Below are 26,714 nucleotides of genomic sequence, written 5' to 3' on the forward strand. Positions count from 1 at the left end.
ACATACACACACACACAAAACCATATTTATGTAGCCCATACACCTGTCCATGCCAGTCACACCAATTCAACAAGCAGTAGTAATAATTTTTTGTTATCACTAAGACATCACAAAGAGTTAATTAACAATTAATATACAATATCAAAATGTCATGTAAGGTACGAAACTTCAGATTTTGTTAAATATCTTAAGTCAATGTCCATGTATACAATAATCAATTCAAGTAAGAGCCATTTCTAGTATGTGTAATACAATTTCTCTACGTAAAGGCTATTGCACAGCTTGTCATTAATAACGCGAAGAGAAGAATCTTTTTATGGCTCATGTACATATCATAGAGAAGCACAGTCTTCTTCCTTTGTACTGAAAAAAGATATTGAAATAGTCAGCATGTATAAAAATACTAATTCTTATCAAAATATATTTTCACAGTTTTTCCACAGTAGTTAATGAAAATTAATTAAGTAAATACAAAATACTCTTTGTAATAACAACAGAGCAGTAAAGCGAAATGTAGGTTCTTCTGTTTTTGAATGCTCACAGTGCTTATGTCATCCTCTTCATTGTCACTCACAGTATGATGCTCAAGGACACTCTTAACTAAATGAAAACCTGATGACATATTGTTCAAGATGAAAACAATGATAACTATATTATAAAGTGAGATATAAATGAAGTAATTTCATGCTGATAGATATATCGCACATAGAAAATAATACTGGAAGAGAATTATTAGTATCATCTAATTAACAGACAAAAAACAAAAACTAAAGCAAGGATCAACTAGCATTATGCTCTCATACCAGAACAGAAAACTAAAGCTATAAGGGGAACTGTACGAATCTGATCTTTTCTCAATTTTCACAATACTTTCACTCAGCCTGGGCAGTAGCAGAAAAAAATTTGTTGAGATCAGACAAAATACCTGTTTGAAATTCACATTTTGCTCATAATATGAAAATGAACATGCCTGTGCTCAATTATTTAAACTGTTTCACCTATTCAGCATTTTTCTAACTGATAAACATAAAATAAAAAAGTGCTGTAAGTCTTTATTTGCTCATTTTTCCTTTGTATCTTCTTCCTTATTTCAAAAGCTCCTTCCTGTTTAGCGTCAATAAGTTTTTTCATGGATGTCTTGAAATCACAATTTCAGTGGCTTAATTTATGCTGTTTCCAAGCCCTTTCAACTTTATACGGAGTTTCACGGTTTCTTCCTCAGGCTGGACAACAACTGCAAATAAACAGATACACCAAAATTATTATAGAGCACTGCTAAGTATCTGAATATTAATGTGCATTAGAAGAGCAAAATCTTTCCAATATGGTTGGTAACTCTAAAGAACTACATTTCTCACTGACTATAAACCAAAGAATTCAGTATAAACAAGAAATTCAATGTTCCGGTAAATAAATTTTGTAAGTGATAACTGTCAATGTATTATGTGCTTATTACGATGCATGAAAGTTCTAGGGAGACTATAAGACTGAGTACAGAAAGAATTAAGCACTAGGATTCAGGTACTAATGTTAGTAAAATGCTTTAAACAAACTCTAGCTACTACACAGGCAGATCTATTCTACTCTGCAGACACAGTTCTGTTTTGCTACACATTAATTTCTGTATTTCTACAAGGATGGGTAGCATAACTGGCATAAAAATAGTATGGTTACACAATCAAAAGAGAAATGTTGAAACCACAGAAGACAGCTGCTCTGGAGTGCCAACAATGGACACACAAGGTGCAGATTCATCTTTGTTAAATGGGTTCCAAATTTTTCATATACCATATAATTTATTCCTTCCTTCTTTTCTGCATATGCTACTTGAACAATATTCCATTAATAAAAAGTAATTCCCTCTGCAGCCCTCATACTAAAACCACGTATGATTTAGACTATTTGCATATCGCAACATGCTTCTACAATCACTAAAAACATTTCTTAAATTAAGCGTAGAAAATTGACTCTGACATAACTAACCACTCAGTAAATGTTGAGCTTTCATTCCCTTCACAAATTCAACATACATATTATTCACTGTTCTCTACAAGCGAACCATACACAAGGATTTTTGTTATTTCTTTTATAAGCTTCAAACAAGACTGACTTATTTTCAGGTTACCTGTGTGCTCAGTAGGTTAATTTTTTATTTTCTTGCATGTTTGTGTGCTTTAGTGAGCATAGTCAAGCATTTTAATAACTCTGTAGTGGAGAGTTCCCCAATCATTAGAAAGGATAGGAACTGTGATTGCTGTTTTCAGATGCAGGCTGAATTGGTGACCCTTCACTCACATCTCCAAAAGGTACAGGCTTTGGTCACACAGCATGGGGTTGTTGCCAATGGGCACCATCATGGAGGACTGGACACTGGACATCTGAGGGACATCCAGCACATCCTCTGTGTTCAGTCCACTACTATTGTTTTCACAGCTACTGCCTAGGCAGAGGTTGACCCCTCACCAGTGGTTAAGTGGGAGGTCATCTCAAGGCTTAGCAGACAGTGAAAGACTTTCTGGGAGGCCAATCTGAAGGCTTCCCCAGTTCGTCTAACACGTTTAAGGTGCTATCTGTGGCTGATAATGATCCTGAGCCAGATGCAGTCACTTATCCCATTTTAGTGGAACCCTATCCGCCTGCAAGATCCAAGCAGTCACAGAGGGTGAGATTATTGGTAGTTGGGAGCTCCAATGTTAGGTGCATAATGGGGGGGGTGGGGGCGGGGGGCCCTAGGCTCACAGCTGCCAAGAAGGGGAAGAAGTCTAGTGTGTACTCTGCGAGCATACCAGGGGCGGTCACCCCAGATGCGGAACCAGTCCTTTCAGACGCCATGAAGAGCACAGGGTGGAGTCAACTGCAGGTGATGGCTCATGTTGGAACTAATGACGTGCGCCACTTTTGATCGAAAGAGATTCTCTCTGGTTTTGTGGGCGGCTAGCTGAATTGGTAAAGACTGAGAGTCTTGCTTGCAAAATGAAGGCAGGGCTCAGCACCTGAAACACTGTCAACAGGACCTATTGCATACCTTTGGTAAAGAGTCGAGAGGAGGGTTTGAATCAGATGCCTAGACAGTTCTTTGACCATGTAGGCTGCAGATTCGTTGACTTGCGCAATAGAGCAGAGGTCTTGCTTAATACGTCAGGGGTTCACTACACACAGGAGGCAGCTGAATGGGTAGCAGGGGCTGTGTGGAATGGACTGTGCTGTTTTCTAGGTTAGAAGGTCTCGGGGAAAGAACAAGGGTTTGAGTCTCCAAGGGTGCAGGGCAAACACAAGACAAGGGTTGACCCAGGAACCATATGCATTATGCCAGTAACATATTGCAGCTGTGTTGGGAATGAACCAGAGTTCCCACTGCTAATAGAAAGCACTGAAACTCAAATCATTATAGGTACTGAAAGCTGGATAAAAGCTGGAGATAAGTTCAGAAATTTTTTTTGCAAAGGACCTAACAGTGTTTAGAAAGGATAGATTACAGTGGGTGGCAGCATGTTTGTTGCTGTTAAAGGTAGTTTACCTTGCATTAAGACTGAAATAGGTATCTGTGGGTCAGTATGGATAGATATTATACTTGATAACCAAAATAAAATAATGAGTGGTTCCTTATACTGACCTCCAAGACTCAGATAATACAGTTGCTGAACAGTTCACACAAGACTTGACTGCCATTTGAGTAAGTACTCCACTCACACAATTATACTTGGTGATAACTTCAATCAACTCTCAATAAGTCAGTGAAACTGAATGTTTAAAGTCAGTGGTAGACATAAAACACTGCCCAAAATCATACTAAATGCTTTTTCTCAGAATTATTTTGAGAAATTAGTTCAGGAGCCCACTCGAATTGTAAATGATTGCATAAACATACTTGACCTCTTAGCAACAAATAATTCCAAGCAAATAGGGAGCATTACAATGGATATCCAGAGATTAGTGACCACAAGGTCGTTGTTAGGAGACTGAATAGTATAAAACACAAACCATCAAAAACAAACACAAAATATTTCTATTCAAGAAGCAGATAAAAATTCACGTGATGCCTTCCTAAGAGAGAGTCTCCACTCCTAACTGTCTAAGTGTAGACCAGATGTGGCTTAAATTCAAAGAAATAGTATTGACTGGAATGGAAAGATTTATACCCAATAAATTAATAAGATATGGAACTGATCCTCCCATGGTACACACAAAACACGTCAGAACACTGTTGCAGAAGCAACGGAAAAAGCATTCCCAAATTAATAGAACCTCTCTAATATCGTGTAGGACCCTGCGAGCACACAGAAGTGCTGTAAAACGACATGACATGGACTCCACTAATGTCTGAAGTAGTGCTGGAGGGAATTGACACCATGAATCCTGCAGGGCAGTCCATAAATCCGTAAGAGTACGAGGGGGTGGACACGTCTTCTGAACAGCATGTTGCAAGGCATCCTAGATATGTTCAATAATGTTCATGGCTGGGGAGTATGGTGGCCATCGGAAGTGTTTAAATCCAGAAGTGTGTTCCTGGAGCCAATCTGTAGCAATTCTGGACGTGTGGGGAGTTGCATTGTCCTGCTGGAATTGCCCAAGCCCGTAGCACTGCACAATGGCCATGAATGAATGCAGGTGCTAAGACAAGATGCTTACATACATGTCAGCTGTTGGAGTCTTATCTAGATGTATTAGGGGTCCCATATCACTTCAGCTGCAGACACCCCACACCATTACAGAGCATCCACCAGCTTGAACAGCCTCCTGCTGACATGAAGTGTCCATGGATTCATAAGGGTGTCTCCATACCCGTACACGTCTATCCGCTTGATACAACTTGAAACAAGACTCGTCTGTCCGGGCAACATGTTTCCACTCATCAACAGTCCAGTGTCGACATTGATGGGCCCAGGCAAGGTGTAAAGGTTTGTGTCATGCAGTCATGAAGGTTACACGAATGGGCCTTTGGCTCCAAAAGCCCATATCGACAATGTTTTGTTGAGTGGTTTGCATGCTGACACTCATTGATGGCCCAGCATTGAAATATGTAGCAGTTTGTGGCAGGGATGTACTTCTGTCACGTTGAACGATTCTCTTCAGTTGTTGTTGGTCCTGTTCTTGAAGGATCTTTTTCCAGCCACAGGGATGTCAGAGAATTGATGTTTTACCTGATTCCTGATATTCATAGTACACTCGTGAAATGGTTGTATGGGAAAATCCCATGTCATCGCTACCTAAGAGATGCTGTGTCCCATCGCTTGTGGGCCAACTACAACACCACACCCAAACTCACTTAAATCTTGATAACCTACCATTGAAGCAGCAGTAACTGATCTAACAACTGCGCCAGACACTTGCTGTCTTACATAGGCGTTGCCAACAGCAGTGCCATATTCTGCTTGTTTATGTATCTATGTATTTGAATACGCATACCTATACCAGTTTCTTTGGCACTTCAGTTTAATTTCCACAACAAAACTGCCTCATAATCTGGCAGAAAATCCAGAGAGAGTCTTGTTGTACGTGAAGTACACCAGCAGCAAGAAACGATCAGTAACTTCACTGTACGATAGTGCTGATAATGTTACCTATGACAGTGGCCTTAAAACAGAGTTACTAAATATGGCTTTGTGAAACTCATTCAATAAAGAAGATTATGTAAACATTCCAGACCTCAAATCAAGAACACTTGCTGCCAACATGAGTAACTTCGAAGTAGGTATTCTCGATGTAGCAAATGAGCTTAAATCAGTTAATAAAGCCAAAACCTCCAGTCCTGACTGTATACCAATTAGATTCCCTTCAGAGTACACTAATAGAATAGCTTCACGGGACACACCAATACTCAAGACAGGAAGGAGAAGTAATCCACTGAATTATAGACTCTTATCACTGACATTAATTTACAGTAGGAGTTTGGAACATATACTGTATCTGAACATTATGAATTACCTCAAGGAAAATGATTGGTTAACACAAAGTTAGCATGGATTCAGAAAATAGCCTTCTTATGAAACACAACTACATCTTTATTCTCATTAAGTAATGAGTGGTATTGACATGGGATCTCAAACTGATCCCGTATTTCTATGTTTCCAGAAGGCTATTGATACTGTTTCTCACAAGCAGCTTCTAATCAAATTGGGTGTCTATGCAGACTGGATTCATGATTTCCTGTCAAAACTGTCACAGTTTGTAGTACTTGATGGAGGAAGTTCTCAAGTAAAACAGAAGTGTTACAGGCCCTCTACTGTTTCTAACCTATAGTAATATTTAGGAGACAATCTGAGCAACTACCTTAGATTGTCTGCAGATGATGATTATGTCATTTACTGTCTTGTAAAGTCATCAGATGAAAAAAACCAATTTCAAAATTATTTAGTCACGATACCCGTAGGGTGCAAAAAGTGGCAATTGACCCTAAATAATAAGCAGTGCGAGGTCATCCACACTAGTACTAAAATAAATCTGTTATTACAGTTCAGTGACACAATAAATCACATAAATGTACAGGCTGTTAATTCAACTAAATGCCTAGGATTTACAATTATGAACAACTTAACCTCTTCACATCCCATGTATTGTTTACAACACATGGAACTGGTAACTTTTGTCTGTGTACAGAGCCAACATAATTCCAAAGATACTCGTGCCAATATACTGCTCACAATCTGCCACAGCAAGTTTCAGTTCTCTGTGTGGTCAAATAGTGAAGCCAGCTACTGATTATATAACATCCCCAGTGGATGAACTGCACTTTGTCAAGGTTCTGTAAGTGTGTACTTTTGTTCATTTCCTCACATCGTAACTACCTTGAACTGATGTTATTTTATTGTCAACAGACTGTTAATGGTATATTAGTTCTTTGTAGCATCTTTCTTTTGCACAATTCTTATGTGTGTGTCATATGACACAGTTGATTTGTACCTTGTAAAAACGTTTGTTCATTTACAAATATTCAGCAGCAATTCCTATCAGTTTTGGCTCATTGCACTATCGTTGAGTGATAAGAATAAATAATAATAACATTAACAGTAACATAACAATGGCTCTATTGAGGGGAAAAATAAGGAAACGTTTTTCCTTCGTGTCGGAAGATGGGATACTTCATGAGCTGGAGAAGCCATTCGACTGATGGAAATCTATCAAAATTTGATGAAATGTCAAGCGGCGATGAGGGTGATGAGACGTTTGTCCCACCTGCTGACACAGAATCTGTAGTTTTGTCATCTGATGATGACTCAAACATGATGGATCCACAATTAATTCTGCCACGATAATGAAGTAATCCTCCTTGGTGCTAAATAGATGTGTTTGAGCCATTGCCACCAGCTCATGCTCTTGAAGGAGCAGTTTGGGAAGGAAAAGATGATCAATTACACCAGTAATTCATAAAATATATCACAACACAGATTTCTGAACTGATCTCTACAGGTGCATGTCATTCTCAATGGAGATAAGTCTTCCGAGATACGAGTGATTTCAGGTGTGCCGCAGGGGAGTGTCGTAGGACCGTTGCTATTCACAATATATATAAATGACCTTGTGGATAACATCAGAAGTTCACTGAGGCTTTTTGCAGATGATGCTGTAGTATATTGAGAGGTTGTAACAATGGAAAATTGTACTGAAAAGCAGGAGGATCTGCAACGAATTGATGCATGGTGCAGGGAATGGCAATTGAATCTCAATGTAGACAAGTGTAATGTGCTGTGAATACATAGAACGAAAGATCCTTTATCATTTAGCTACAATGTAGCAGGTCAGCAACTGGAAGCAGTTAATTCCATAAATTATCTGGGAGTAGGCATTAGGAGTGATTTAAAATGGAATGACCACATAAAATTAATCATTGGTAAAGCATGTGCCAGACAGATTCATTGGAAGAATCCTAAGGAAATGCAGTCCGAAAACAAAGGAAGTAGGTTACAGTATACTTGATTGCCCACTGCTTGAATACTGCTCACCGGTGTGGGATCCATACCAACGGAGAGCAGCGCACTTTGTTACAGGACCATTCAGTAATCGCGAAAGCGTTACGGAAATGACAGATAAACTCCTGTGGAAGACTCTGCAAGAGAGACGCACAGTAGCTCGGTACGGGCTTTTGTTGAAGTTTCGAGAACATACCTTCCTGTTTCCTGAAGAAGGGCAGCAGCCTTTTCAGTAGTTGCAGGGGCAACAGTCTGGATGATTGACTGATCTGACCTTGTAACACTAACCTCAACGGCCTTGCTGTGCTGGTACTGAGAACGGCTGAAAGCAAGGGGAAACTACAGCCGTAATTTTTTTTGAGGGCATGCAGCTTTACTGTATGGTTAAATGATGATGGCATCTTCTTGGGTAAAATATTCCGGAGGTAAAATAATCCCCCATTCGGATCTTCGGGCAGGGCCTACTCAAGAGAACGTCGTTATCAGGAGAAAGAAAACTGACGTTCTACAGATCGACCGTGGAATGTCAGATCCCTTAATCGGGCAGGCAGGTTTGAAAATTTAAAAAGGGAAATGGATAGGTTAAAGTTAGATATAGTGGGAATTAGTGACGTTCGGTGACAGGAGGTACAAGACTTTTGGTCAGGTGAATACAGGGTTATAAATACAAAATCAAATAGGGGTAATGCAGGAGTACGTTTAATAATGAATAAAAAAATCGGAGTGCGGGTAAGCTACTACAAACAGCATAGTGAACGCATTATTGTGACCAAGATAGACACGAAGCCCACACCTACTACAGTAGTACAAGTTTACATGCCAACTAGCTCTGCAGATGATGAAGAAATTGATGAAATGTATGATGAGATAAAAGAAATTATTCAGGTAGTGAAGGGAGACGAAAATTTAATAGTCATGGGTGACTGGAATTCGAGGGTAGGAAAAGGGAGAGAAGGAAACATAGTAGGTGAATATGGATTGGGGGTAAGAAATGAAAGAGGAAGCCATCTGGCAGAATTTTGCACAGAGCATAACTTAATCATAGCTAACACTTGGTTCAATAATCATAAAAGAAGGTTGTATACATGGAAGAATCCTGAGGATACTAGAAGGTATCAGATAGATTATATAATGGTAAGACAGAGATTCAGGAACCAGGTTTTAAATTGTAAGTCATTTTCAGGGGCAGCTGTGGACTCTGACCACAATCTATTGGTTACGAACTGTAGATTGAAACTAAAGAAACTGCAAAAACGTGGGAATTTAAGGAGATGGGACCTGGATAAACTGACTAAACCAGAGGTTGTACAGAGTTTCAGGAAGAGCATAAGGGAACAATTGACAGGAATGGGGGAAGAAGAATGGGTAGCTCTGAGGGATGAAGTAGTGAAGGCAGCAGAGGATCAAGTAGGTAAAAAGATGAGGGCTAGTAGAAATCCTTGGGTAACAGAAGATATATTGAATTTAAGTGATGAAGGGAGAAAATATAAAAATGCAGTAAATGAAGCAGGAAAAAAGGAATACAAACATCTCAAAAATGATATAGACAGGAAGTGCAAAACGGCTAAGCAGGGATGGCTAGAGGAAAAATGTAAGGACGCAGACGCTTATCTCACTAGGGGTAAGATAGATACTGCCTACTACAGGAAAATTAAAGAGACCTTTGGAGAAAAGAGAGCCACTTGTATGAATATCAAGAGCTCAGATGGAAACCCAGTTCTAAACAAAGAAGGGAAAGCAGAAAGGGGGAAAGAGTATATAGGGGGTCTATACAAGGACGATGTACTTGAGGACAATATTATGGAAATGGAAGAGGACGTAGATGAAGATGAAATGGGAGATACAATACTGCGTGAAGAGTTTGACAGAGCACTGAAAGACACGAGTCGAAACAAGGCCCTGGGAGTAGACAACATTCCATTAGAACTACTGACGGCCTTGGGAGAGCCAGTCCTGACAAAATTCTACCATCTGGTGAGCAAGACATATGAGACAGGCGAAATACCCTCAGATTTCAAGAAGAATATAATAATTACAATCCCAAAGAAAGCAGGTGTTGACAGAGGTGAAAATTACCGAACTATCAGTTTAATAAGTCACGGCTGCAAAATACTAACGCAGATTCTTTACAGACGAATGGAAAAACTAGTAGAAGGCAACTTCGAGGAAGATCAGTTTGGATTCTGTAGAAATATTGGAACACGTGAGGCAATACTGACCTTACGACTTATCTTCGAAGAAAGATTAAGGAAAGGCAAACCTCCGACAATGACAATGTTGACTGGAATACTCTCTTTCAAATTCTAAAGGTGGCAGGGGTAAAACAGAGGGAGTGAAGGGCTATTTACAATTTGTACAGAAACCACATGGCAGTTATAAGAGTCGAGGGGCATGAAAGGGAAGCAGTGGTTGGGAAGGGAGTGAGACAGGGTTGTAGTCTCTCCCCGATGTTATTCAATCTGTGTATTGAGCAAGCAGTAAAGGAAACAAAAGAAAAATTTGGAGTAGGTATTAAAATCCATGGAGAAGAAATAAAAACTTTGAGGTTCACCGATGACATTGTAATTCTGTCAGAGACAGCAAAGGCCTTGGAAAAGCAGTTGAACGGAATGGATAGTGTCTTGAAGGGAGGATATAAGATGAACATCAACAAAAGCAAAACGAGGATAATGGAATGTAGTCGAAGTAAGTCAGGTGATGTTGAGGGTATTAGATTAGGAAATGAGACACTTAAAGTAGTAAAGGAGTTTTGCTATTTGGGGAGCATAATAACTGATGACGGTCGAAATAGAGAGGGTATAAAATGTAGACTGTCAATGGGAAGGAAAGCGTTTCTGAAGAAGAGAAATTTGTTAACATCGAGTATAGATTTAAGTGTCAGGAAGTCGTTTCTGAAAGTATTTGTATGGTGTGTAGCCATGTATGGAAGTGAAACACGGACGATAAATAGTTTGGACAAGAAGAGAATAGAAGCTTTTGAAATGTGGTGCTACAGAAGACTGCTGAAGATTAGATGGGTAGATCACATAACTAATGGGAGGTATTGAACAGGATTGGGGACAAGAGAAGTTTGTGGCACAACTTGACTAGAAGAAGCGATCAGTTGGTAGAACATGTTCTGAGGCATCAAGGGATCACCAATTTAGTATTGGAGGGCAGATCGCAGAGGGAGACCAAGAGATGAATACACTAAGCAGAGTCGGAAGGATGTAGGTTGCAGTAAGTACTGGAAGATGAAGAAGCTTGCACAGGATAGAGTAGCATGGAGAGCTGCATCAAACCAGTCTCAGGACTGAAGACTACAGCTACACCACCACCACCACCACCACCACCACCACCTTCACCGAGGAGTCAAGCAGTATATTGCTCTCTCCTACGTATACCTCAGGAAGCGACCATGGGGATAAAATCAGAGAGATTAGAGCCCACACAGAGGTATACCGACAGACTTTCTTTCCACGAACAATACGAGACTGGAATAAAAGGGAGAAACGATAGAGGTACTCTAGGTACCCTCTGCCACACACCATCAGGTGGCTTGAGGAGTACGGATGTAGATGTAGATACTGATGCAAGCTGGCCCACAGCTTTTGTAGCTGGTACTTGGTATCTTGGATACTGGCACTGGAATGGAGTTGATGGCTGAGTTGATCCCACACGTTCTGTCAGGAACAGCTCTTCTGGCTATGGTAGTACCTCAACAGCACACAGACAGTTCACAGACAAGTTTTCTTTGTGTGGATGAAGACTGTCCTGCTGAAAAATGACTATTTGATACTGTCACGCGAGAGGTAACACATTAGAACACACAAGGTCTGTGACATGCCACTGTGCCATCAGTGCTTCCTCAGTTACTACCAGTGGTGATGAAGTCATACCCAACAGCTCCCCACACCATCACATCAGGATTAACACTGCTGTGCCTTTCCAAAGCACTGGAAGAACAGGACTTCTCTCCAAGTCATTGTTATACCCACTGATGATGGTCATCCTAAGTAGTGCACACCTGTGATTCATCTCTGAACACAATATGATGCCATTCATGGGCAGTCCACGCTTCCCTGTCATGACACCACTCCATCAAACACAGCCGTTTTTGTTGTGGCACTAATGACAGCCTACGTATGGGACGGTGCTTCTTTAGTCCCGTTGCTGCTAGCCTCCAACCAATGATGCAGGATGACACAAAATGTTGCAGTGAGTCCATTAGTTGTTCTCAGATGGCAAGTGTAAGATGTGATGGCGTTATGATGTACTTCGTGCACAATATGGCAATCATCCTTGTTGTCATTAGACACAGTCAACAGGAACCTTGACAAGAAGTAGGCCTGCCATCATGTCCGCATGTAATCCAACATTGGACCACTGTCAAATCAGAATGCCTCACAATTCCATATACCGCAGAGTTAATCAATGGACAGCCACAATAAGGCCCCTTTCAAACTCCATTGGGTGGTGATAACAATGTCCGACAAAAGTATGTGGCATCAGATTAAGCTTATCCATTATGGATGTTTAAGAATCTGTGACTTTTTATTCAACATAAATACAGTAAACTGCAACCAGTAACTTTTTTAAAAAATAGTTTATTCCATGAACAGGTTTTCGAACCTTTTTAGGCTCATATTCAAGTGGTGCACAGGAGGTTACAAGTCTATTTCAAAGAATAACGCTGGGTGATGGCACTGGGACAAGATGATGGAACATGCTTTAGCACATCACCACGAGAATTGTTTATATACCGATTTGGATCCAAAATTGAAGTTTGTACTTACTTTGACAGTATGGGTGGCTTTGTGGTTAATATCCATCTATGTGTTTCCATTGTGATGTACAGTTGTTAACACATCACTCACTTCTACAGAATATGTATGTATGTATGTATGTATGTATGTACACTGTAGCCAGCATCCAGCATATGCTGTACAACTGTTCCTTGTTACAAAGATATAACATAGGTCTACTTTGTCAGAGATAATACTTGTTTTTATTTGTATTTATTAAAGTTGATGTATGGGCAAATACTTTAATCAAATCTGGCACTAACATGAATGCCAAAGGTAAATAAATAACTATAAGAACAAATTTCAAATGATGTGATGTTTTATTTCTATTCTTATATTAACATATAATACAGTCAATTTATGAGCAAATACTTTAATCACAACTGGCATTAACATGAATTTCCAACTGCCCATACAAAGACATTATTAAATTCAAATGAAAACAGATAATATCTCTGAGCAAAGTAAGGCTATGCTATATCTTTGTATGAAGATCTTTATAACATGCAACAGTTGCACAGCATATGCTAGAGGCTGGCAAAGCTTTGTTACTACAGTGTACATACATACATATTAGTAAAAGTGAGTGATGTGTTACCAACTGTCCATCACAATGGAAGTTGACAGACGGGATATTAACAACAAAGCCACCCATACTGTCACAGTATGTACAAAATTAAATTTTGGATCCAAATCTATATACAAACAACACTTGTAGTGATTCATTAAAGCATATACCATCTTCTTGTCACAAAGGCAGTACACAGCATTATGCTCTGAAATAGCTATGTAACCTCCTGTGCACCGTCTGAGAATGAACTCGAAAAAGTTCGAAAACTGGTAACCATTTCAACAAAGTGACTGGCTGCAGTTTTCTGTATTCATAAAGTACGTGGTATATCTGTGTCCTTCACAGTGATCACTCAATATCGGAAGCTGTTCATGCTCCTTATATATGCAACCAGGTCTCATAACCAACAGTGTGTATGTATACAAAATTACATTGGTATTCAAGCATGTTTTCTGGGAGCTTCACGTTTTTTGTTTGTCAGTATGTAACGGCTTTAGTTTCTCTTGCTTTCAGCCATTCATTGTGACAGCACAGCACAGCTGTGTTGGTTAATGTTACCAGGCCATGTTGGTCTGTCACCCTGATTGTTGGACCTAGAACTACTGGATACATTACTGCCTCTTTTTAGAAACCATATATTAGTCCAGTCTCTCCACAGACACCACTCTGATGTGAATTTCACCTACAGTATGGCTATCTGCATCATTGACACACACAAGCCACTGCACAGTGACTATGTTCATGGTTCAGATGGTGGGTGGGTGAGGGGATGAAAAGTTTAATTAAATTTATTTCTCTATTGTGTAGCCAACAAAAGTTTAGTACTTCTACTGACATCATTATAGCACCATGATTGTGGTGACAGAAGTAGTGTACTGTCACCACAGTATCGAGTTCCAAGAGACAAACCTCATATTGGGAGGGAAGATTGTTGGGTGTGACCACCAGGCAGTGCCTTCCAAAAGTGCCGACAACAGCACTGTCCACACAAAATAGAAAATCTTTTAATACGTGAAGTACCACATGAAGAGCCTTCTCATTGACACTTGCCTCTCATGTCATCAACAACTCACAATATTTGATGGTCTCCGTATACAATTTTTGTTACTGGTTAACTCGTATGAACTCCACATACCTTGCTAGTGATTACTACCACATCATGTCAAAACTCGCATCTTGCTTTAATGGGTAGTACTGTCCATGCACAGGTCACACAAGTAATTCCTTTTTGTATTTATTTCTGTGCACTGTTGTTATATAAGGCTATACCATGACAGCACAGTTGGGAACAAGATGATTTTCACAGTTCAAAGTTTAGCGACCACGATGGAGTCTACAACAGTGTAACTTCCATAACAGCAGCAAAGGCAGGGCTCACGACTACAGCAACAGCAAACATTGAAGGAGATTCATTAAAAGCAAACTGAGTTACTCACTACACTGACAATGCAGTTCTCATCACATTCTTGCCTTTTCTTGAGATGTACAAAGATTGGAACTCATACGTAAGGCAATAAGATCTGTACTTCAATTTTTTACCATGTGCATTACCCAAACATATAGAGGCCTTTTTTGTCATGGATGTGCTCTTTCAAAAACCTTAGCTTCAAAAACAAATTCTTCAATGTTATCTTTTGATGCAATTTCTGTGCTGTTTATCTAACATTACGGGGAAAAGATCCATGTCATTGCAATCAGACTATAATTCCAGTAATTACAAAAAAGTCAGGACGGTCATACCGGTCCTGGGATGCCAACCTATGCAGGTTAACCCACATGTAGTGTTTCAAATTTGGGTGTAAATAGTCCAGTGAAGACACTTTTATTCATAAAATCACTATCTGTTATGATCCTGACGGGAAAGTTCTGCAGGGTGCCTTATGATTAAAGGACCCTACACTTACAGGAAGTATTAGCTTTAGCTCAGACGTTCCAAGCATCACAAGTAATGGGTTAACAGTTTGCATAATTTTTTTTTTTTTTTTTTTTTTTTTTTGAGGTTGCAGCGGCATCTTCCATATTGTGGCAGCATGAACACTCAATGCTGTTACCATCTTATAATTTGATGCCTTGTCATCGCTTTTCATTTTCAGTATTGTCTCATACTTCAAACCACAGAAATTTGAATGTAGCTGGCTTTTTTGATCAGTGTATTACAAAAGACACAGATGCTTTGTGCGCTCATTCTACCCAAGTGTAGCCATGTAGCCAGACTCTGCCTTCGCCAGGTCCAGCACTCATTCACAGGCATGTATGTTATGCCAATGCAAGTGAACAGTGTGTTGGCTCTGAAATACCAGGGAAACTTTATCCCACAAAAGCTGCTCATTATGTTGAGCATACAAGTAGTACCAGTACATTTTGAAGTTTATGCTGACAAAAATGGTATTCAAAAAATTTAATTAAGAAACAGTCTTGACGGCAAAAATAATTTTTTTTTTTTCATTTTAAAAGGTGACTGGTTTCGACCTGTGTGAGAGTTAATTGGTAAATCTATAGATGCACAATCATTTACAATCACCACTACCATCAAGTATGAAGGGACTATACACTGTCAACAGAGATAAGCAAATCACTCAAACCTCTCATATTCACAGTTGTAAATAATTTCATGTTCAAAAATATATTCAGAGTTGATGCTTTCAATAGCTTTATGTTTTGTTTAAGGATTCAATCAACACAGTTTCCGATGAAATTCCTTTCTAAACAGTGAACAACATGTGATACAAATCCGTGACAACCTTTCTTCCATGATTAGGTTGTGTGGAAAATTAAAATGATCAGATAACATTAAAAAAAAACAGTGGTGCCAAAATTTTGCTATACATGTCAGATACTATTCTCAGTAAATTATGCAGTCTAAAAAGACCTCTACAGATTGCAGAGGAAGGGTGTTATCGAACCAGTTTTATCCAGCCAATGGGCATCACCCATGGTGGTTGTTCAAAAACGATTGGGACTACTTCATTTTTGTAGGGATTTCAATCCCACAACCCATGGACAATCTATCATGAACTCCAACTCGATTCTGCTGCATAAAAAATTATACGTGTAGATGACAGTTTTCCAAAAACTGATTATCTGCAGCATTTTTGCAGCTACTACGTGATAAAGCCTCAGAAAACACAATAGCAATAAACAAAATGAGCCAGAATCACTACAAGTGACTCCTTTTCACAGTAGCCAGCACGATAGTGTTCATCCTAAGATATTTAGAAGAGCTCATACAAATGATTTTGTCATGTGCAGATTACCTGGATGATGAAATGTGACAATCACACTGGAGTACACAGTGGCCCAAAGTTTAAAATTTGTAGAATTCAAAATAGTCTTTCGTGTCAGCATACTCCCAGTCAACATCCTAACAGTGACTGAACAGTACAGATCATTTGTGTTTGTCACAGTTTTTTATGTTTTATTTGCTATTCTAGGAAGACAGGTATATCTGATGATTAGCAGTTAGACCAAAATCAGTCATACAGTAAAAGAAAAAAAAATTGCGATGAAAGCCTGTTTTGAATTCTACAAATTTAACCTAGACGTCAGTATGATGGTTGTCAACACTCAAGAACACATCACATATCTACTATATTTTGCAGACTATAAGACCCACTTTTTTCCTCGAAAAATTTCCTCCAAAGTCCAGGTGTGTCTTTACTCGAAATTAATATAAAAATGTTCATTGTTTGATTTAAAATTCCTGCCAATCTTAAGAATGGCTAAATATTCGATGCCGCGGGAAACCTACAATCAAACCAGTGTGTCAGTGGATTAAACAGTCGTGGCATACAGTGAGAGAAGACATTATTGTTAAATCTTTTAACAACTGCAGCATGAGTAATGCCCTTAATGGCTGTGAAGACCATCTTGCATAAGAAGAGGACAACAGTGTTGATGAAGAGGACGAGGAAGAAAAATGAGGAGGGGGAGGAGAAAGTTCAGATGATTTTCAGGGATTTTAAAGTTCAGTTCGCTTTTATACACTAACAATTTTTTTTTAGTCTGGCTTTGCAATCAAATAATAAAAATGGTAAAACATTATTATTTTAAAAAAACTGCTTAAAAATTATGGTGCATCTTATAGTCTGTCGTGTCTTACAGTCTGTAAAAATACAGTAAGGATGCTATTCATCAGGTCGAAATGAGTGAGCCTTAAATGGAACTTGGAGAAATGTAAGTTTTTGAGGCACACACAAATTACTTAGGTCACATTGTAAACAAAAACAGCATTAAGCCAACCTAACAGCACTTCCTGCTATTGATAAGCTACCAAGGCCTCAAAATATTAAGGAGCTACAATCCTTTTTGCCAATAGTTAATTACTACAGAAGATCACATGTGGCAAAAATCACACAGTCATCATATTTATTCTGAATACATGATGTTCTTTCTAGTGGATGGCAAGATGGGACACAACATTTGACACCCAAAGATTTATTTTGACATCACCAACGCGCGCATGCGCGCGCACAAACACTCTTAAAAGGGCCTGGTAAGAAATTATTTCACGTTTCCACACAGTTATGACTGAACTACATGCTCCCTAATGGTGAAAGAGATCAATATTGTTTTAGTAACGCCCTGGGTCGGCTCAGCCATAATTCAGATTCTTATTCCGAAGGGTCACTGGTGTGAAATATCTTACCTGGAGCTATACATAATGGTCACATTTGCGCATTTCATTTGCATATGTACTTGGTAGGAATCTTGCCCATGAAGGTTTTGCCTATTACTCAATACAGGCACCCCTGGGACCTCATGCACTTAGATTTTGTCGACCACTTCCTCAGTTCCATGTGGTTGGTGGCGGTGGAGGTCCTCTCAGAATATGAATATGTGGCAAGTGTGTGGTCCACAGTTCATGAAAACTCTCGTTTTACTTTAATTTGACACAGCAAGAAGACCGAGAACACACTATACAATCATCACACCATGAGAAATTTTGTTCCAACAGTTTGAGCCTATCAACGAAGTTACATTCAAAAATAAACTGATGTTCTACTTTTACATCTTGTTCCTGCCATTACCTGTTACATGAGAAGTATTTCCTCTTGAACATATTACACAGGTAATCTCTCTGCGCTGAACAGCGTTCTGGTACCTCTGATGTATGTAAGTATGATTTTGGGCAGTTAATTGGAGGAAGATGCCATAAGCATTCTGCAGGCACACAACAATCTGCTGACAGTAGTACACAGAGTAACCTCCACCAAACGCTGCAAGGTGACTTGCAGAGTATACATGCCAATGTAGATGTAGACGTAGACACAGACATAGTTCTCTCTAGCGAAGATCTATGCAACAAGATCCAAGTTTTCTGGTGATGTTTGTGCTCACTCAGCAGAATTAAACACTTGGTCTTCTCCAACAGTTTCGTGGTTATTGGTGCTGAGGAATAATTACTACATAGTTTGTAAAATATGTAATTAATTCCAAATGCAACCCTCCTGATAACAGAATTAATTTGACCTGTGACAAACTGGAAACTAATTTAATTGCGAAACATATAAAACATTTCTGCTGAAGAAACTATCCCAACAACTGCCACTGGCAAAACATATGGGCAAACCCAGAAGCTCACCTCTACTTCACAGTGGTGACTCACTCACGTCTCTATTCTTTCCACTATACGCTCACTTACTGTACTGTGTGAAGAATCTGTGCTTTCCTCGACCATAAAATGTTACACAACCTGGTAGATACAGCAACCACAACTATCAGTAAACATTTTGGGTATTAATAAACTGCTTCAGCTGCATTTACTCCTCTATTTTTAGACCACCACCGTTTTCACATCTTCAGGTGAATGTATAACTAAAACATCGGAGCTGAAAAGCTCAGAACTTTGTACTCAACATTCATGGTCTGTAACAAACAGCACACAGTCATGTCCCCTGTTCCGCAATTATGTATAGACTGGAGAAGTGGCCCAACACCCATATTGGATTGGAATCCATGCATATGGCTGTATTATTCAATAACATACTGCCTTTTAGTGGTGTTTTATTCTGATGGACAATGAATGTGGGGTACAAAGTTTTGAGCTCTAAGGTTTTAGTTATATGTGATCTAAAAATAAAGGAGTAAACACAGCTGAAGTGGTTTACTAATAAACCATGTAAAACCCAAGACCATCAGGTGTCATCTGAAATTGCTCTTGGACTATTGTGAACAATTATTAGCATTGAAATCTGAACTGACATGACTTGGTTCAGAACCTTTGCGTTATTTGTATAAGATAACACAACTCGACAGACTTTTTAAGTTTATACATTTGATTGAGTCTGCAATTGGGAGTTTATATGTATAAATAATATTTTCATCAGAACAGGCATCAAAAGTACATACAGTTTCTCAGTCATGCATCAACTTACTCACCTTCTGGCATAAAATGACAACGTCAGTGTGCACATTGTGAAGTGTGACGATATTCAAGCATCAACTAAAATACCAATGAATCAGTTGCTTCACTTGGCTCTGACCCTTTCCGATTGTCTTTAGGGTATATACCTCTTAGGTTTTTCAAATAAACTGTATTCCAGTATGTCACAGGCACCCTTATTCCATTATGAAGTTGGCTGTGTTTGAAATTATTTACATATTTAATGAAACATGCAGCAATAATTGGTCAGTATCTTTAACAGATGGATTTGCCACAAAAATTCTGAAGAAATCCAAACACACCCAAGAATTTATGATGGTTGTTCAATAAGTAATGACGCACTTTTTTTTTTTTTTTTTTTTTTTTTTTTGAAGACATTAATATACGTAGACAAACATCCTTGTTGATGCTTCACATTTGATGTCTGTTCTGTGCGCCAGTGAAGTTTCGAGCGATTCTGGCTGAGGGCACAGCCGTAGTACAGCGTCAAAATGGCATGTACATACCACTCATGTTACAAGCAGCAAGCTGTTATTGAATTCTTATGCGTACGGGGAAAAAGAACCATGGTGAACATCCTTAAACGTTTGTACACAGTGTATGGCAATGCTGCAGTTGATAGGAGTACAGTTGGGTGATGGGTAAAGAAAGTTACAGCCTCAGGAAATGCAGAAACAGAGCTCCATGATCAGCCACACTCAGGTTGGACATCACTGCCTCATCCACCACCCTACAGTCCAAACCTGGCACACTTGGACTTCCATCTCTTTGGGAACCTTAATGATTCTCTATGGGGAACATACTTTGAAGATGACAATAGTGTCAGTCATACAGTGAAAATATGGCTGTCAGTAGGAAACTCAGATCTTGTTGCAAGATCTATCGCCTATGCCACAGGCAACTAGCAGATTGATATATCTGAGCAATCATAAAAAGGAAGATAGATTAGGGCTTAAGGCAGAGTTGGTGATGAGATCGTTTGAGCCAGAGAGTACGCCTGTGTTGGACAAGGATAGGGAAGGAAATCATGTGTGTACTTTTTTTACAACTATCCTGGCATTCACCTTAATACATTTAGGCAAATCAAAGAAAACCTAAATCTTAATGGAGGACTAGGGTCCACCTAGTCCTCACTGAAAGCAAGTCCAGTATACTAACCACTGAGGTCCATCACTCAGTCAAAGAATTGGTGTCCCTTCTCTTCACATTCAAAATACACCAGCACTTACTGATCTTATGTTCAAAAGTTAGCATGGTTATAGACAAAGTCACATAAGCTGTTAACCTCAAATATTTCCAGAAGTACTGAGAATGTCGAAACAAGGTTTTCAACAAGTATCAGAATACAAAAGGACAAGTATTTTTCTGTGTGGTACTTTTTTTATGTATAGAGATATTGAAGCAACTATTTGTTTCAATAAAACCATACACTTAACAGCATACAGCAGCACTTAAAAAGAGAAATGTAGTAATACAATGCTTTTTATGGTTTGTAATGACACTTTTTACAGCTGGGTATGTGGTAAATAACAAGGCCAGGGCAGCTGTTTACATAGCAGATACATCTTTTTAATGGGGCCAGTAGTATGGGCCTTCGCACCTCGCACATTCTTTGCCACTTTTTGAACCAGCACAAACCACAGAGACCCGCTTCTTAAGGGTTCTGAAATACCATTAAAAGGTACATAGCTACATTTACAGAAAACTACAGTTCCTTTAATATGTTTTTAAGTAAAAGAGGTACAGCAATGAGCAAACAACAAAATATTTGTCCCTCCTCCCCTCCCCACGTGCCATAGTATTACTTGTCCAAATCCTTGTTTACTATTTTCAGTGGTTCTGGAGATATTTGAAGTTAATGGGATCAAGTGGTTTACCTCCACCATTCACTTATACAGGCTGGCAAAACAGCTAATATTGCTACTAAAGCGAATCAATCTCATCGCAAAAGTGGCAGTCACGCAGCACCAACCAGTGGAGACACAAGTAGCCACAGGGAAGAAACCAATTTTGTGAGATTTTATGAGTCCCTAAACAGGAACGAATTGTATAGCTTCATAGACACAGTTCTAGTGTTTTCGTTTGCGTCAAAAAGTAAACCTATTTTGTGACATATTACAAGTTCCTAATCAGGAACAAATAATTTGGTCTCACCTGTGTGTTTTGGTAGTTCAGTTTTTTAATCTCTGCATGTTAATCTAATTTATTAGACACAATTGTTGTGTTTTCCTTCATGTCTAAAGTAGCATCCTGTAGGGTGATTGCCCTTGTTTGTCTGTGTAGTGTAGTTTTCCACGGTCTTTAAAATGGATTACAGCTGTGCGTGGACGCGAGCCAAGTTGGTGACACTTTATTCTCAGCTTCAAGCTGTGACAGCTTCAGTTACACAGCTTGAAGCTGCAGTGGATGGGCATCACTGTTGTGGGCCGGCTGTGGGGATCCAACGGATATCCAGCACAAATGAGTCTGCTGATTGGCCGGTACCGGTGACCAGCCCAGTTCCTGCTCACACTGAGGTTGACCACTCACCCAGGGTCGAGTGAGAAGTCGCCTCAGGGTGTGGCAGGCAGTGAAAGACTTCCCAGGGGGCTGCACGTATGGCCTCCCCAGTTAGTCTGACAAACAGGTTCCGGGTGCTGTCTGTTGATGACACTATCCCTCAACCAGATGCAGTCGCTTGTCCTAGTTCCAGACAGAACGTCTCAGCCTGCAAGATTCTGGCAGCCACAGAGGATAGGATTACTGGAAGTTGGAAGCTCAAATGTTAGGTGCTTTATGAGGCCAATTAGGGACATGGCTGCTAAGGAGGGAAGAAATCCAATGTGCACTCCACGTGCATAGCACGTGGAGACATTCCAGATGTGGAAAGGTTCCTTACTGATGCCATGAAGAGCACAGGGTGCACCCAACTGCAAGTGGTGGCTCCCGTCAGTACCAATGACAGGTGTCACTTTGGATGAAAAGAAATATATTTTGGTTTCAAGTGGCCAACAGAACTGGTAAAGGCTGCCACAGTCTTGCTTGCGAGATGAAAGTAGAGCTAACTATTTGCAGCATAGTCGACAGGATCAACTGCAGACCTTTGGTACAGAGCCAAGTGGCGATTCTGAATCCAAGGCTCAGACAGTTCTGTGGCTGTGTAGGCTGCAGATTCCTTGACTTGCGCCATACTGTGGTTGGGTTTTGGGTTCTGCTGAATAGGTCAGGAGTCCAGTACAGGCAGGAGGTAGCTACGTATGTAGAAGGGGCTGTGTGGTGTGGACTGGACAGTTTTTCTGGTTAGAGGGCCCCAGTGAAATACAAAAAGAGCTTTAGTCTCACAGGGTGCAGACTGAATATTGGAAGAATGTATATATGGGAACCACCGGTGTAACAGTTGTAAACTGTCATCGCTGTGTTGGGAAAGTACCAGAGCTCCGTGCACTAATAGACAGTACTGATGCTCAAATCGTTATAGGCACTGAATGCTGGCTAAAGCTGGGGTTAAATCCAGCTGAAATTTTTGTGAAGAAACTAATGGTGTGCCAAAAGGATAGGCTAAACAGTGGCACATGGCTTGCTGTTAGAAGTAGTTTACCTCGTAACAAAATTGAAGCACTTAATATGGGCAGAGATCATTCTTGGCCACCAGAATAAAATAATAATTGGATCCTTTTACTGACTTCCCAACTCAGATGATATAACTGCTGAAAGTTTCAAAGAAAACTTCAGTTTAATTTCAAAGACATACCCAACTCATACAATTACAGTTTGTGGTGACTTTAATTTACCCTCGATATATTGTCAACAATACATGTTTAAATCCACAGTACATGTAAAACATCACCCGAAATTGTACTAAATTCATTCTCTGAAAATTATTTTGAGCAATTCATTCATGAGCCCACATGAATAGTAAACGGTTGTGAAAACACACTTCACCTCTTAGCAACATATAATCTTGAGCTAATAACGAGCATCAAAATGGATATAGGGATTGAGAACTTTTAACATTGCACCGCATCAGCAATTGTAAATAATGTAATGATTATAAAGAATACGCCTTAATTGCGAATATTGTATTTGCAATCGACGCAGATTCTTTATAATCACTAGATATAGAGATTAATGAACACAGGGTTATCATCATGAGACTGAATATTGCAACTCCCAAATCCTCCAAAACGAAACGAAAAATATACCTATCCGAATAGCAGACAAAAATTCACCACTCCTTCCAAATTAACAATGTAAGTGTAGACCAAATGGGGCTCGAATTCAGAGAAATAGTATTGACAGCAATTGAGAGATTTACACCAAATAAATTAACAAACGACCGAGCTGATGCCCCTTGGTAGACAAAATGCGTCAGAACACTGTTGCAGGAACAAAGAAAAAAGCATGCCAAATTTAAATGAATGCAAAATCTCCAAGATTGGCCAGAAGCTCGAAATTTAGCACTGACATCAATGGGAGATGCTTATAATACTTTCAACAATGAAGTTTTTTCTCAAAACTTGGCAGAAAATTCAAAGAGATTCTGGTCATGTGTAAAGTACGCTAGTGGAAAGACACAATCACTGCCTTCTATGCATGCTAGTAATGGAAATACCATCAACGACAGTGCTGTGAAAGCAGAGTTACTAAACACAGCCCTCTGAAATTTCTTCACCAAAGAAGATGAAATAAATATTCCAGTATTTGAACCAAGAACAGCTGCCACCATGAGTAACTTAGAAGTAGATATCCTTGGAGTAGTGCAACAAATCACTTAATACAAGCAAGTATTCTGGTCCAGACTGTATACCAATTAGATTCCTTTCAGAGTATGCTGATGCAATAGCTCCATACTTAACAATCATACACAACTGGTCGCTCAATGAAAGAGCCATACCCAAAGACTGGAAAGTTGCACAGGTCACACCAATACTCAAGAAAGGTAGTAGGAGTAATCAATTAAGTTACAAGCTTGTACTATTAACATCGATATGCAGCAGGACTTTGGAACATATAGTTTCTCTGAACATTATGCATTACCTTGAAGAAAATGGTCTATTGTCACACAGTCAACACACACTTAGAAAACATCGTTCTTGTAAAACACAACTTGCTCTCTACACACATCAAGTGTTAAGTGCTATTGACAAGGGATTTCAAATTGATTCTGTAGATTTCCAAAAGGCTTCTGACACTGTACCACACAAGTGGCTTTTAGTAAAATTGCGTGCTTATGGAATATCGTCTCAGTTATGTGACTGGATTTGTGATTTCCTGTCAGAAAGGTCAAAGTTCATAGTAATTGATGGAAAGTCATTGTGTAAAACAAAACTGATTCGTGGCATCCCCCAAGGTACTGTTATAAGCCCTCTGCAGTTCCTTATGTACATAAATGATTTAGGAGACAATTTGAACAGCCGCCTTAGGTTGTTTGCAGATGATGTAGTCATTTATTACCTAGTAAACTCATCAGAAGATCAAAATAAATTGCAAAATGATTTAGAAAAGATATCTGAATGGTGCAAAAATTGGCAATTGACCGTAAATAATGAAAAGTGCAAGGTAATCGACATGAGTGCTAAAAGGAATGCATTAAACTTTGGTTACATGATAAATCAGTCTTAATCTTAAGGCCAAAATGGCTCTGAGCACTATGGGACTGAACATCTGAGGTCATTAGTCCCCTAGAAATAGAACTACTTAAACTTAACTAACATAAGGACATCACACACATCCATGCCCGAGGCAGGATTCGAACCTGCGACAGTAGCAGCAGCGCGGTTCCGGATCGAATCTTAAGGCCATACATTCAGCTAAGTACCTAGGAATTACAATTACGGACAATTTAAATTGGAAAGAACACACAGAAAATTGTTTGGAGAACGCAAACGAGACACTGCACTTTATTGGCGTAACACTTAGAAAATGTCAGATCTATTAAAGAGACTGCCTACACAATGCTTGTTCGTCCTCTTTAGGAGTACTGCTGCATGGTCTTGGATCCTTGGTTGGTTGGTTGGTTGTTTGAGGTTAAAGGGACCAAACAGCAAGGTCATCAGTCCCTTGTTTCAAATAGACTCCATTCTGCTAACGGGACATCTCAGTATAGTCAGAAAAATAAAACGGATAAAGGGGAAACGTAAAAGGGCAGTCACGTTGTCATTAGTAAAAACAAATGAGGGAAGTTGGCAAGAGAACGAACCCAACACTATGCTGAAACAGCATAGGCAAGACCACCTGTGACTTAAAAGGTACAACTGCTATAATGCAGAAAGTACGTATGGGAATAGAAAAACTAACCAAGCCTTAAAAAGAAGGGGTAAAAACAGAGTAAAAGGGAAAGAAAAGAGGATTCCGGTCAGGGAGGTGAATCGGGAATCTCTGAACACTGCCTACAGTGGGAGACACCCAAACACTCACCGCCCTGCCCCAACACCAGAGGGAGATTAAAAACTTTAAAACTGAGAATAAAAACCACTCTCCCGGAGGAAACCTAGAACCAGAGAGACCATCCGGGAATCGTCAGCCAACATCAAAGGTAAAGTGTGGGGGAGTCTGTACTTAGCACGCAGAGCCAAAAGAAGGGGGCATTCAACCAAAATGTGGGCCACTGACTGGAAGGCTCCACAACCACATAGCGGGGGTGGCTCATCACGCAAAAGGAAACCATGGGTCAGCCTGGTATGGCCAATGCGGAGACGACACAGCGTGGTCGAGTCCTTGCGGGAGAGGCTAAAGGAAGAACGCCATGGGCCTGTATTCACCTTAATGGCACGAAGTTTATTAGACAGTGGAGTAGCCTCCCAAGAATTGGCCCATGACTGTGCAAAGTGGGATTTGATGTGAAGCCGTAAATCGGCTGCAGGAGGGGTTACAGAAAACGGGGGGTAAGTAACTGCTCCCCCAGCCAAACGATCAGCGAGCTCATTACCCGGGATACCCACATGGCCCGGGACCCATAGGAAGTCAATGGAACAAGCAGCACGGTGAAGATCAGCGAGATGGTCATGGATGGCAGAGACCAAGGGATGGCGCGAAAAACACCGGTCAATAGCAAGAAGGCCACTCATCGAGTCCGTACATAACAAAACGCG

General features: G+C 39.8%; 1 protein-coding gene across 1 annotated transcript in view; it reads right to left on the reverse strand.

Annotated features, from left to right (window-relative positions):
• Positions 1-474: 474 nt before the first annotated feature.
• The window catches only part of LOC124723063 (ATP-dependent helicase brm-like), a 256,556-nt gene continuing 230,316 nt past the window's right edge, over positions 475-26,714 (reverse strand). Inside the window, exon 26 of the mRNA XM_047248240.1 lies at positions 475-1,234. Coding sequence (XP_047104196.1) covers positions 1,161-1,234 — 74 coding nt within the window. The 3' untranslated portion in view covers positions 475-1,160. The remainder of the gene's footprint in view (positions 1,235-26,714) is intronic.

This window comes from Schistocerca piceifrons, chromosome X (assembly GCF_021461385.2).
Source record: "Schistocerca piceifrons isolate TAMUIC-IGC-003096 chromosome X, iqSchPice1.1, whole genome shotgun sequence".
NCBI lineage: Eukaryota > Metazoa > Arthropoda > Insecta > Orthoptera > Acrididae > Schistocerca > Schistocerca piceifrons.